The sequence below is a fragment of the Marmota marmota genome, unplaced genomic scaffold, assembly GCF_001458135.2.
Source record: "Marmota marmota marmota unplaced genomic scaffold, marMar, whole genome shotgun sequence".
In the NCBI taxonomy this organism is placed as follows: Eukaryota; Metazoa; Chordata; class Mammalia; order Rodentia; family Sciuridae; genus Marmota; species Marmota marmota.
Genome location: NW_026000057.1, coordinates 44,037,504 through 44,049,747, shown reverse-complemented (window position 1 = coordinate 44,049,747; position 12,244 = coordinate 44,037,504). Strand labels below are relative to the sequence as shown.

General features: G+C 34.3%; 1 protein-coding gene across 2 annotated transcripts in view; it reads left to right on the top strand.

Moving 5' to 3' along the window:
* Nucleotides 1-12,244, top strand: part of Ndst4 (N-deacetylase and N-sulfotransferase 4) — a 267,266-nt gene that overhangs the window by 166,287 nt on the left and 88,735 nt on the right. For both annotated transcript variants that reach the window (XM_015484669.2, XM_048813840.1), the window contains exons 5-6: nt 6,434-6,619; nt 8,430-8,558. In XM_015484669.2, the coding sequence (XP_015340155.1) occupies nt 6,434-6,619; nt 8,430-8,558 (315 nt within the window). The remainder of the gene's footprint in view (nt 1-6,433; nt 6,620-8,429; nt 8,559-12,244) is intronic.

The window sequence follows — 12,244 nt, the reverse complement described above, 5'->3', positions numbered from 1 at the left end:
CACGTTCTGGGGAAATCCACGTTCTCTGCCCAAATCCACGTTCTCTCCCAAATTCACCTTCACTGGGCTTCTGTCTCCCAAAATATACTGTCTGAATCCCGTGAGAACTCAAGGGGAACTTAGGCAGCAGGATACGCCCTATTCCCAGCAGGAATAATCTTAAACCTTAAACCTGGAACCTAAACTGGGAACGCCCTAAACCCGATTATGTTAAACCGGGAACACCCTAATCCGCCCTGGTCCTTGAGCAAGGTCAACTACATTCAATGTCACTGCAAAATGTCAGCACCATGGGGTACGCTGGCAAGGAAATTGTCATACCTACTTGGCTAATGGCTCCCAGCAATATTATAATAATATATATATATATAATATATATATAATTTACCCTATTTTTTGAGATTTCAGATTATTATTAGTAAATATTTGATTTTACTTTTAATATGAATTTTGTGGGAGATATAATAAGATCTCATAATGCTATCATTTTTAAGCTGCTTATTGGCAGAGTCATGTATAAAACTCTACTCATACTAAAATAAAGAAAAACTGATGATATTCATTTTTTTCTATAATAACCATCTGGAGTAGTTTAGTCTTTTCGATATTTTATGAGATTATTGCTTTGAACACCTTTAAATTCTAAAGTTCATATTTATTAACTGTTATTTGGAAATCATAAGAAAAGATCATTCTTGGTAGCACCAGTACTTTACCTCTCAATCTAAGTTCCATTTGTTCATTGTCGGGTCTGAGAAAAATTCCCCAAAATAATGTCATTAGGCCAAAAACTTGAATGTTCAACCATATCACTAGAGCTATGTCACCGGAAACAAAAATGGTAATCATCCATATTCCATCCTTACCAAATACTTCTTAGACATAATTTGAGATGTTGAATTGTATTTACTTCATTACTAATAAAATAGCTAAGAAGATTAAAATTACAGACCTCTAGATAGAAATTTTCTACTTTAACATTAATAGTCAATATTAGCTGGAAATGGTTTTCAGCTTCCATTAATGTTCATGTCAAAGACATTATTTTTTTCCACTAGCAAAGTATCTACATGTTAAAAATAACAATCACAATCCATTTTAATAATCAAATGCTTTGTACTGTTATATAGTTTGGTCTTAGATGTTTGCACTAAACAAACAGTCCTGAATTTTACATGCTGCTATTTTTATGATATTTTACCATTTTACAACACTGTTTTGTTTTGAATTTGTATGTATCACCATTTCTTCCTTTCATTACAAAGACGATTTCCTGTCTGAGAAAGTAAGAGAGAAATTTCCTACTGGAGTTGTATAGTCCAGAGCTTATCCCAGAATTACATAGTATCAGTTTAAAAATCCAAATGCAAAAGAATGCACCAGTCAATTGTTTTTATTCATAAGCTAATTTTTAAGTTATATTTAGATTTTTTATTTGCATCTCCATTTAAAAATGATAGAGTAAAAAGGTTTTAACCTCTGATGACATGCCTATTATAATGGTTCTTTTGAAAATGTTCCTTTTTCAGGAACACACCTGTTAGCTTTGCATCCCTATGACCAAAATACTTGACGAAAACAACTCAGAGGAGGAAAAGTTTATTTGGATCTCATTCCATAGACAGCTTAGCCAGTGCACTAGACCTAAAGTGAGGCAGAACATCATGCCAAAGGGCACAGCAGAAAAAAACTGTTCAGCTCCTGGTAACCAGGCAGGAAGGGTGGGGCACAGGATACACCTCCAGTAACCCACATTCTCCAGCCACTCCCCACCCAACTACAGTTACCACCTACCACAGTAGTCCTTTCCAAGTAGGATGGACTGATCAGTTTACAGCTTTCACAATCCCATCAGTTCACTTCTGATCAATCCTGCTTTAACAGAGGAGTTTCAGGGGACACTTGATATCCAATCCATAACAACACCTAAAACTTCTTGCATAGACACTTTGAAATATTTGAGTCTAATTCTATTTTCTTTGGTACAACATTCACATTGCATGTTCATTTTAATTTGATATATTTCAGGCAGGCAAAATATAGGTCAATTTTTGGACTTTTTATAGAACTACCCTTGTTCAATAGCATAGGAAAAATATTCTTGCAATTGTCTTTGCTGTACTTTTACTTTCTGTATATGTAACATGTCTTCTTTGAGAATGGGTATGTACACCTACCAATGTTCACTTTTATGCCTTTTGTCTTTATATGTCAATTTGGTTGAACACTATTTATGACTTCAGAATAAACTGCTCAGAATTTTTTTAAAAAATCAAAAGATCTTTAGCCAAAACTCATTGAGAATTCAGATGCATTTGTATAATTGATTGTGCAATTGTCTCCAGATTTCAAATTTCATTAGGGTAAAAGCCGTGTCTTATATCTAAGCCATGTCTAGTATAACCTTAATACTTAACAAGGCATTTGACATAAATCATGAACTCAAAAGTAATTATTTCAAGTATAATTGAATTAAATTGTTTTAATGTGTTTGCTGTGTATTATTTAAATAGATCACCATCTCCTGTTTACTTACCATACCCTATCCACTGTCTGTTCACTATGTAAGATTTAACAACCAAGCATATTTATGTGTGTGTGTGTGTGTGTGTGTGTAGATAGATAGGTATTAGCCTTATAGCAATCAGTTTTATTAGAGCAATATTAGGCAGTATTTATCAAACTCTTCCTCTGTTTCCTAAAATTCAAAACACTAGATATCCTTCTTGAACCTCTTAAATCTTTCATACTTATTAGAAAAAGGCAAAGACCAGCTCTATCAATCCATTTTCTAAGCTAAAATAGCATTAAGTTATTTTAAACAGGGAGAAGTTTTATTCAGTAACATAAATGCTTTCAAAAACTTTGGAAGGGCTGATGGAGCAGAATATAGGCTATACTGCTGCAAGGACTCACAGAGCCATACAGAACTAGTTCCCTGGGGCATTTATCATTTCTGAGACTGCCACAGGAGCTCAGGCTGAAAAAATAGGCCTTCAATGCTACTCCGTAAAAGAGCACCAAACACTACTTAGAAAAGTCTCTTGTTTTTGAGATCTCACTGTCCAGCAACATGAGCCAGGAGCTGACAGAATATAGCCTCTGTCTCCTTTACTCCCCTCCAAAATCTGGCCACAATACTTCTAATTGACTGAAACTCGTTTGCATTAAAAATGATAGTTGCAGAAGAGTTTGAGATATGCAGGTTTTTCCAAGTTAAAAAAAATGATAAAAATTCTAGTTCAGAAATGTACATTAAAATCAATTCCTTTTGTTCACAGTAGGAGAAAATTTATTGGGAAAGCAAAAGACTGAATTTAGAAATTTTAGGTATAATTCTAGCCCTAACACTTGTTAATATGAGCAAGTCATATGCTTTCTCTGAGACACAGTTTACATCCTTTATAGCAACATCCAGTCCTCCTTAGAGAATTATCATGAGGGTCACATGAGAAATAAATGTAAAAAACATTAAATAAATATTAATAAATTACAAGGACACATGATCAGTAAGAATGATTTTAAAAGTGGTATATAGTAATATAGTTGTTATTAGATATTTAGTGTTAAATGCATTTTATTTGCACTTCTTTTTGAAAAATGGTGGTAATTTTTATATAGGATATAGTTTACCATAATATAATTTTCCAATTAACAGAAATGTAATGTAAGTGGAAAAAAGAAATAAGTCAAAATCTCCTGTAAATATTTGTGCCAGTATGTATATCATAGCATCGTAGAACTCCTAGATTCTTTAGGAGATATTGTTCTAATAAATAATAAAAGCTACGTTTGAAACTATTCATTCTGTAATTTTATATCTGTTTTATAGCATTTGGGGTGCTTCCTACATTTACATTAAAAAGCCTTTCAAATTTTGTAACTTTTGTGATCTTGTGTAAATATGAAGTTGGGTTCATTTTTTAGTTGGCCAGGTCTCTATAAAGTGGGTTTTAAGCTTCCAGACAGTAAAGAATGAAGCTTTCTAGTTCAGTAAGCCCCTTGATAACAGGAAAAGAGTTACTGGGGAATTGCTTTTCACTTTGTGTTATCATTTAGATTGAAAAAGTATAAACTCATAATTATCTAGTGTGATTTACTATTTTGATTGAGCTCCAGTTGCCAGTGTGATAAGATGACCTTATGAGCAGAATAACATTGAGCCCCCAGAAATCAATAAGTACAATAAAATCTTTTTACTGACCCTTCCTTCCTACTCACCAAATCAATTGCTTTTTACCTTCTGATTTTTCATGAAAAGTTCTACAATTCATTTTACTACCTGTCAAAATGAAACATCTTTTTTTTTTTTAAGAGAGAGAGTGGTTTGATATTTCAATTCCCTTTACTGATTGTTTTCATTTCTTTGTTTCTAGGCACTAACATACTTATCTAATATTCCAGTCCCCCAATTTGGAATAAAACATAAATAGTGATTGAAAATGAGGACTAACAAAGTGATTATTAAAGATATTAGCGTTCATCAAGTGTTTTGTCATTCTTCAAATTATGGGATGAGACTTATAAACTCTCTGTATGAATCACTTGGAAAAGTAATAAGAGGATAACACATTTTTCTCCTTTCCTAAGAATCAGAAGTAACCTCCCAGACAATAGTCATATAAATTCTATGTACCAGACACAGGGATTTGAACCCCCTTGAGCCTAGGTTCCTGGATTGGGGAAATTTGTGTCTCTCTCACATGTAATGCAGCCACAGCCTCACAACATCTTGGTTATTGGATGCTTGCTCATCCTCAAAATACTGCGATACTTCACTGGGCAAGAGGAACAAACCAGGGAGAAGTAAGCTTTCTTCAAGTACTGTACATGGCCCCCAGTGATGTGTCAGGGTTACACCAGTTACCTGCCCTCTCTGATAGCTTTCAAGTATTTTTATTACTGGACTTTTTCCAGCCTTGCCTCATATTGAAGATAAAAGCTCCAGGCCTATAAGTATAGTTCAGCAGTAGAGAGCTTATCTAGCATGTATTAGGCCCTGAGTCCAATACTCAGCACTGAAAAAAATAAATAAGTAAATACAATCTCTTGGAAGAAGTCTTTTTTTTTTTTCCTGCACACACCAAACAATGAGTTTTCCCTAGTGTCTAACAAAATACTCCAGCTCATTTTACAGCATTGATTTCATAATTCAGTCTTCCCACAGAGTCATTTATTGTAATAGTTGTTAGAAAACACATAGTCTTGATGAAAGAGAAGTGAATTTGGCTATACAATGAGGGTCATTTCAGGAAAGGAAGAATTATGAACACTTGTGAAATATTTAGGGCCCATCTTCTGAGCTGAGTGTGACATATGACTTAAGTATTGTAGACATGTGATCCATTCACTGCTTGTTTTTTATACCAAACTGAATTTTTTTTCTTTGCTGTGTACCATGTAATAGAAAATATAAATGGTGATTGTCAACACTTTTGTGTTCTGTTTATTGATTCAATCAACCTTCATATATGACTGTGCATTGTAATTTATAACTTCAATTGATGAGATTCAATCCTACAAGGAGTCTTTATAAAGCAGATAAGCATTTAAAGGGAAAGGTATAAAGAAGTAGAAATTAGAAAACTGCAGATCTATTTCATGTACCTAAAATTATAGCACCATTCTTTGACAGTGTGCTCATATTCTTGCTTTAAATTTATACCTGTTTTCCTTCAGAGTTGACTGTTTACCCAAGGTAGTAGTGAAGTATATGATGTATAAAAATAAATTGATTTACTAAAGCTTAAAACCAGGAGTAAAATCTTAACCTTTCTTTTTCCTTGTCACTCTGTATCCAAAACATCACAGGCAATTATATGGCATTAATAACCTGCCTTATAATCCAACCACCCATAATATAGATTTGTTTTCCACCTTCACCTAATCTGCATCATAGAAATAGTTCCCTAAGATATGACTATGATTCATTTCCTCCCTTATAGTTCATGTCCCCAGATTCTTCTTAAAATAGAGTATATGTTAAGTGTACATGCTCATATTATGCAAATATAAATACTTCTAAATCCTTTTGTTTACCTGTAAAAGTTCATCACTTTTATGGTTCATACTTACCTTTCTTGTTTTGTACACACACACACACACACACACAGAAATCACATGTTCTTCCCTCTACCTTTGGGCACTTGTTCAAATAATACATTTTTTAAAAATTCCTGTTTATCTGAAAAAAAGTCAAATTTACTTCCTATCTTTCCCCAAAACTTTCTGTATTCAAAATTCAGAATATCCACACACCATATGTCCCAAGAGATTATAAACTGCAGAAAGATTATAAATTCCATTTTGCTAGTTCATTTTATATTTATTTCTCATACTCAGCATAAAATTCAGTGTATTCTCTATAGGAGGTATCTGCTTTTTAATTGATTGAATTGATCACATTCCATCCTGATGTTCTGACTTCTTTCAGGAACATGGCATACCGATCAACATGGGTTATGCTGTGGCCCCACATCACTCAGGGGTCTACCCAGTTCATATTCAGCTATATACGGCTTGGAAGAAGGTCTGGGGTATTCAGGTCACCAGCACTGAAGAATATCCACATTTGAAACCTGCACGGTACAGAAAGGGCTTCATTCACAATAGCATCATGGTGAGCACATACCACTGTATATCTTTGAAGGGTTTTGAGATTTACTCATGGATTGAAGACAGATCATCATTACCTTTAAGGATACAGAATCAAACTCCTTTTACATGAATTTCAGATATTCCCAGCCTACCATGGTGGTGACTGGGTCACACACGAATACGTTGTTTGGCTATAAGATTCCTTCCTAAGCTGTGGAGTGAATTTGGCGAGTCTAAGACAAACTAGAAATAGTGGAAATGAGTCTTGTATAGATTACCCACTGAGGTTTCAGAATTTAAATTTGGTCTAGTGAGGCTAAACTTCTTCTGAGTAATTCCTCAATTCTATTTGTTTGGGTAGTTTAACTGAGAGTTAAAGGCAGGCTGTGGTTCCATAGATCAAGAAAACTCTTCTCAAAATGCTGCACTGTCAACAGAAAGAATGGAATAAAATAGCACCTGAGAGCTAAATTTATCCACTCAATTTGACTCTTAGGGTACTTCTCTTTTTGTCCTCTTTTTTCTAGGATACTCCCAAAAGGGTGGTATGTATTTCCACTTTGTATGTTACAGAACAAATACAGAATGATATATCCATTCTTGTAAATGAGAATAAAACCATTACTTCTTGTAATAAAAAAAGATACTAATCAATTGGATCTAAAATGGTCTGTTTTAAAAGATCTATCTCCATTTCTTATAACTCATTACTAGTTGTCAAACTCAGAACAACAGTTTATAAAATGTTCTCTCTTTTAAATATTTGTACTGTATCAATCCTTTATTCATATTGTTGTTACAAAAGTATGTATCTATCTATCAATCTGTCTACCTAATCACTATCTAAAATCAAAGAAAAGGCATATTCATCTATCTAGAGCTGGTATTCAATATTCATTTACCATGAAACTTTAATTATTTTATTGAAAATTGATAAAAGAATACCTAAAGAAGATGCTGACTCAAGTGACACTTGTCAATAATAAAAATAGTGACACAGATATCTCTAGGAATCTAGGAGGAATAAAAGGAATTACTCATATTATTTAAAATCACCATGAAGCCACCCATTTTTTCCTTTATTAGGTTGCATAACCATTCAATGTTTTATGAAATGAAAATATTCCCTTGAACCAATATTATATACATTCATTTACCTTGAGTTTAATCAGATTTATGAAAATCAAATGAAGAATAAATATAATTATAGCTACTCTGTTCAATTGGGTGCAATTTTCATTAGATTATAAGTAGTTTTCTCTTCAAAATAAAAATCTGGAATAAAATTACTTATTTGTTTTCTCTGTTGAACATTCAGATTTGCAATGGAATTAATCACAAAATATGCCAGAAATAATCATTAGATGGTATGGCTACTCCTGTGGTAAAATAAAATTCAGAGTAGAGTTAAAAAAAATGTGGTGGGTGATGGTGATAACAATTGTCTATTTTTAATCCCAGAACCTGAATGCAATGGAAGACTAAATTTTAGAAACAAGGAGAGGAATGGCCTAATTGCACAAGAAATACAACCTTGGAGGCTCCGCATTTTTAAATTAATTCTAAAACAGCTTTTCTTTTTTAACCAATCATTTAACATAAAGTCAGGTGGGACTTTACAGTTATAGGACCACGTGAAAATTATTTGCCCTGTAAATTCTGTATCCCTTAATATTTACAAAATTATACCAACATCAACTCTGAAAGACTTTGACCTCATCAATCAAGGCCCTTTAATAGGAATTGACATTTGCAGATTCTAAAGTCATAAAATAGCGGTGGATTTCTTAATCAAGTCATGCCCATGTGCCATTTTTACACCCTTTTCTCAGGTTCTCCCTCGACAGACCTGTGGGTTATTCACCCACACTATTTTCTACAAAGAATATCCAGGAGGACCCCAAGAATTGGATAAAAGTATCAGAGGAGGTGAACTTTTCCTCACAATCCTTCTAAATCCGGTATGTGTTCTATTTATGTATCTTACAATTACTTTGGTGTTTTCAAAATATTTCACTTTTATTTTTTAACTTGAATTATCCTTGTGTTTTTTTTTCTTTTTCATGAGCAGCATACTTTGAACTGACAATGGGTTGAAATTTGTAGTTCAAATCATTTTCTTGATAAAAGTTAACTTCTTTGGGTAGATCTGATTACAAAGTGGTGTTTTACTCTGAGATGTGATTGATGCAAAACTTATTTCTAGCAGTAAAAGAGGTGTTATGTATTCTACTTTCTTAAGCTAGTTCTTTTTTCATTTGGCTTTATTAAGGTATAATTGACACATAAGAATTTTTTGGAATGTAGAGTTTTCTATATATAAGACCACGTTGAATGCAATCTAGGTCAATTTAACTTTTTCCTTTTCAACTTGGATGCCTTTCATTTCTTTTCCTTGCTTAATTGCTCTGGCTAAAACTTAATACAAATTTGAGTAACAGTGGTGAGACTGTGCATCCTTGTCTTGCTCCTTATCTTAGAGGAAAAGCTTTTAGCTTTTCATCGTATGATGAAGTGTGATGTACATGAACTTAGCTGTGGGTTTATCATACATTGGCTCTATGATGTTAAGATGCATTTCTCTCGAATTTGTTGGGCGTTTGTATCATGAAAGGATATTGAATTTTCTCAAATGCTTTTTATTGAGATGAACATGATTTTTATTCTTTGTTCATTCGGTTTCTGTGGTGTATCTCATTTAATGACTTGGATATGTTGAACCACACTTGCATCCCTGGGATAAATCACACTAAATCATGGTAAAGGATCCTGTTATACTGAGAATTTTAGATTCTAAATTTATAACAGATAAATTTCCTTTTTGTTTTTGTTATTGTGTTCTCACATATTATTTACTTCAGTTTCTAAAAATGTTCACCATGCAAAAAGCTGCATTGAAAATATGTACCCATGTATTATCCTTTTTTTTGCCAAGGACATGAGTGGTTTATTTAATTTTTTAACTTGTTCTAATTAGTTATACATAACAGTAGAATGCATTTTGACATAACTTCTCATTCCTCTGGCTGTACATTGTACAGAATCACACCAGAAGTGTAATCATACATGTGTATAGAGTAATAATGTCTACCTTATTCTACTGTTCTTTCTATCCCCACAGCCCCTCACTCCCATCTGCACAATCCAAAGTTCCTTTGTTCTTCCCTCCCCAACCTTAACTGTGGATCAGCATCCATTGATCAGAGCAAACATTCAGCCTTTGTTTTTTGGGGACTAGCTTATTTCACTTAGCATATTCTCTAGTTCCATCCATTTACCAGCAAATGCCATAATTTCATTCTTCTTTAAGGCCGAGTAATATTCCACTGTGTATATGTACCACATTTTCTTTACTCATCTGTTGAAGGGAATCTAAGTTGGTACCATAGTTTAGCTATTGTGAATTGAGTTGCTATAAACATTGATGTGGATGTATCTCTGTATTTTGCTGACTTTAAGTCCTTCAGGTATAAACTAAGGAGTGGGATGGCTGGGTCAAATGGTGACTATGTATTATTATCTTTATACAAAGATAACCATCCTGGTAATATAAGGTGCATTTTTAAATTTTTAACTAATTTTATTTGAAGTAAAAAACAGACAACTCGTGATTGGACCATTAGGGCTCCACTTTTGTTATAGTTTAGATGTGAGGTCTCCCTCAAAAGCTCACATCTGAGACAATGCAAGAAGGTTCAAAGTAGTAATTATTTGGCCCCAAAAGCTTAATCCAATCAGTGAAGTGATGGCCTGATGAGATTAATTGATTGGAAACTGAAGACAGGTGGGTTGTGGCTGGAGGAAGCACAGCATTTGGGGCATGGCTTTGGGGTATAAATTTGTATCTGGCAAGCAGAGTCTCTCTCTGCTTTCTGACCATCATGTGAGCTGCTTCCCTCTGCCACACTCTTCCATTATTCTGTTCTGCCTTATATAGAGCCCTGAAGAATGGAACTGGTCTTCTATGGACTAAGACCCATGAAACCGTGAGCCCTCAAATAAACTGTCCACCCCTAAAATTGTTCTGGTCAGATCTTTTAGTCACAGCAGCAAAAAAACTGACTAAATCAACCCTCAAGAGTGAGTTTAAAATATTTTTCAGGAGTGGGTATGCTTGCTTGCATGCAGAGTCTGTCTGTATGTCTGTCTCTCTCTCCTTTTTTTATATATATATATATATATATTTTTTTATATTATATTATATATAATATAATATATATAATATATATCAATATAATATAAATATATAATATAATATATATTAATATAATATAAATATATATATATATATATATAGAGAGAGAGAGAGAGAGAGAGAGAGAGAGAGAGAGAAACACTATTCAGCAGCAAACTCCAAAGCTGAGCAGCAGTGTAGACATTTCAGCAACTGTCTGCTTGAGCATGTGCTAGATGCTCCCCCAGTGCACCCCAAATCTAGCTAAAACTCTAAGGAAAGGACAGCCTCCAGTTCCAGTCAAATTAAGTTTCCTTCTCCAGAAGAATGGAATTCATTATAGAAATTAAGCTGAATTATAGAAAAAGGCATAAAATTGCTTTTCAAGCACACCCAAATTTGTGACTAGAAATAAGTACCCACTATATAACTTCATCATGGGGAAAGAGCAGACAGGAGACCAGGAAGTTCATGAGGAGTGTTTAAAACTCCCCCATCACCAGGCCTCTGGTTACATATGCAAAATAGAAGAGTAAGCACAGACTTAAGAGAATAGCAGAACTACACTGTTCTTTCTGCCTCCCCCTCCCCCCCACACACACACACTAAAAACATCCTACATCAAGACCAAGGGCAAACATCACTTCCTTCAAGGAGTTGTTTCCTGACTTCAGGCAGAATTAATCCATCCCTTCTCCGTGTTCCCTTAGTGTGTAGTATAATTTGCATTACCCTTATTTGTTTGTCTCTGTCTTTCGACTAAACTATAAGCCCCTGAGTTACAGGGCACTCTCTTATTTGACTGCATTCCACGAATTTAGCAGATAGCAGTGTTCCACATGTATTTGTTGAGTGAATTAATCAGACCAAACCTCTATTATACAAATAGGGTACTACGGCCAAGAAAGACAAGGAACTGATCAAGGATTCCAACAGTTAGTGGGCCACGAAGCCACTGCTCAAACCTAGCACACCCAGGTTGCTTTCCAAAGGAATTGGAAGTTGCATCCAAATAAACACTCCAGCATCATCTAAAACTCCTGCTGGCCCACAATTGCTTTCTGAGTTTCTGATAAAATGAGAAAAGTAAGGAAATGTCACAAGTGAGGAACATCTTTGGCATATGCATTAGAATGGTATTTGAGGGAAAGACATATGGGGGAAATGTTATGAGGACATTATGTAGTGTGCTGGATGTACTTCTGAGGGAGGACAGTTTACAGAAGGCTGCTTTACATCAATATGTAATAATTCATTATAAATGTATCAGATCTAACACACAGTTCTGTGATGACCAGACTCTCCACTCACCAACACTCGCCATGCAAAACAAAATATTCACACTGAGCTCATTCCAAAAAAGTTTTTCCAAGAAATCTCCTGGGAGGACAAGGCTTGACGTTCCTTAGTCCATTGGATCACCCGCCCACAATAAAGAAGCTCTTTCTCACATTCATAATAAATCCTCCTAAA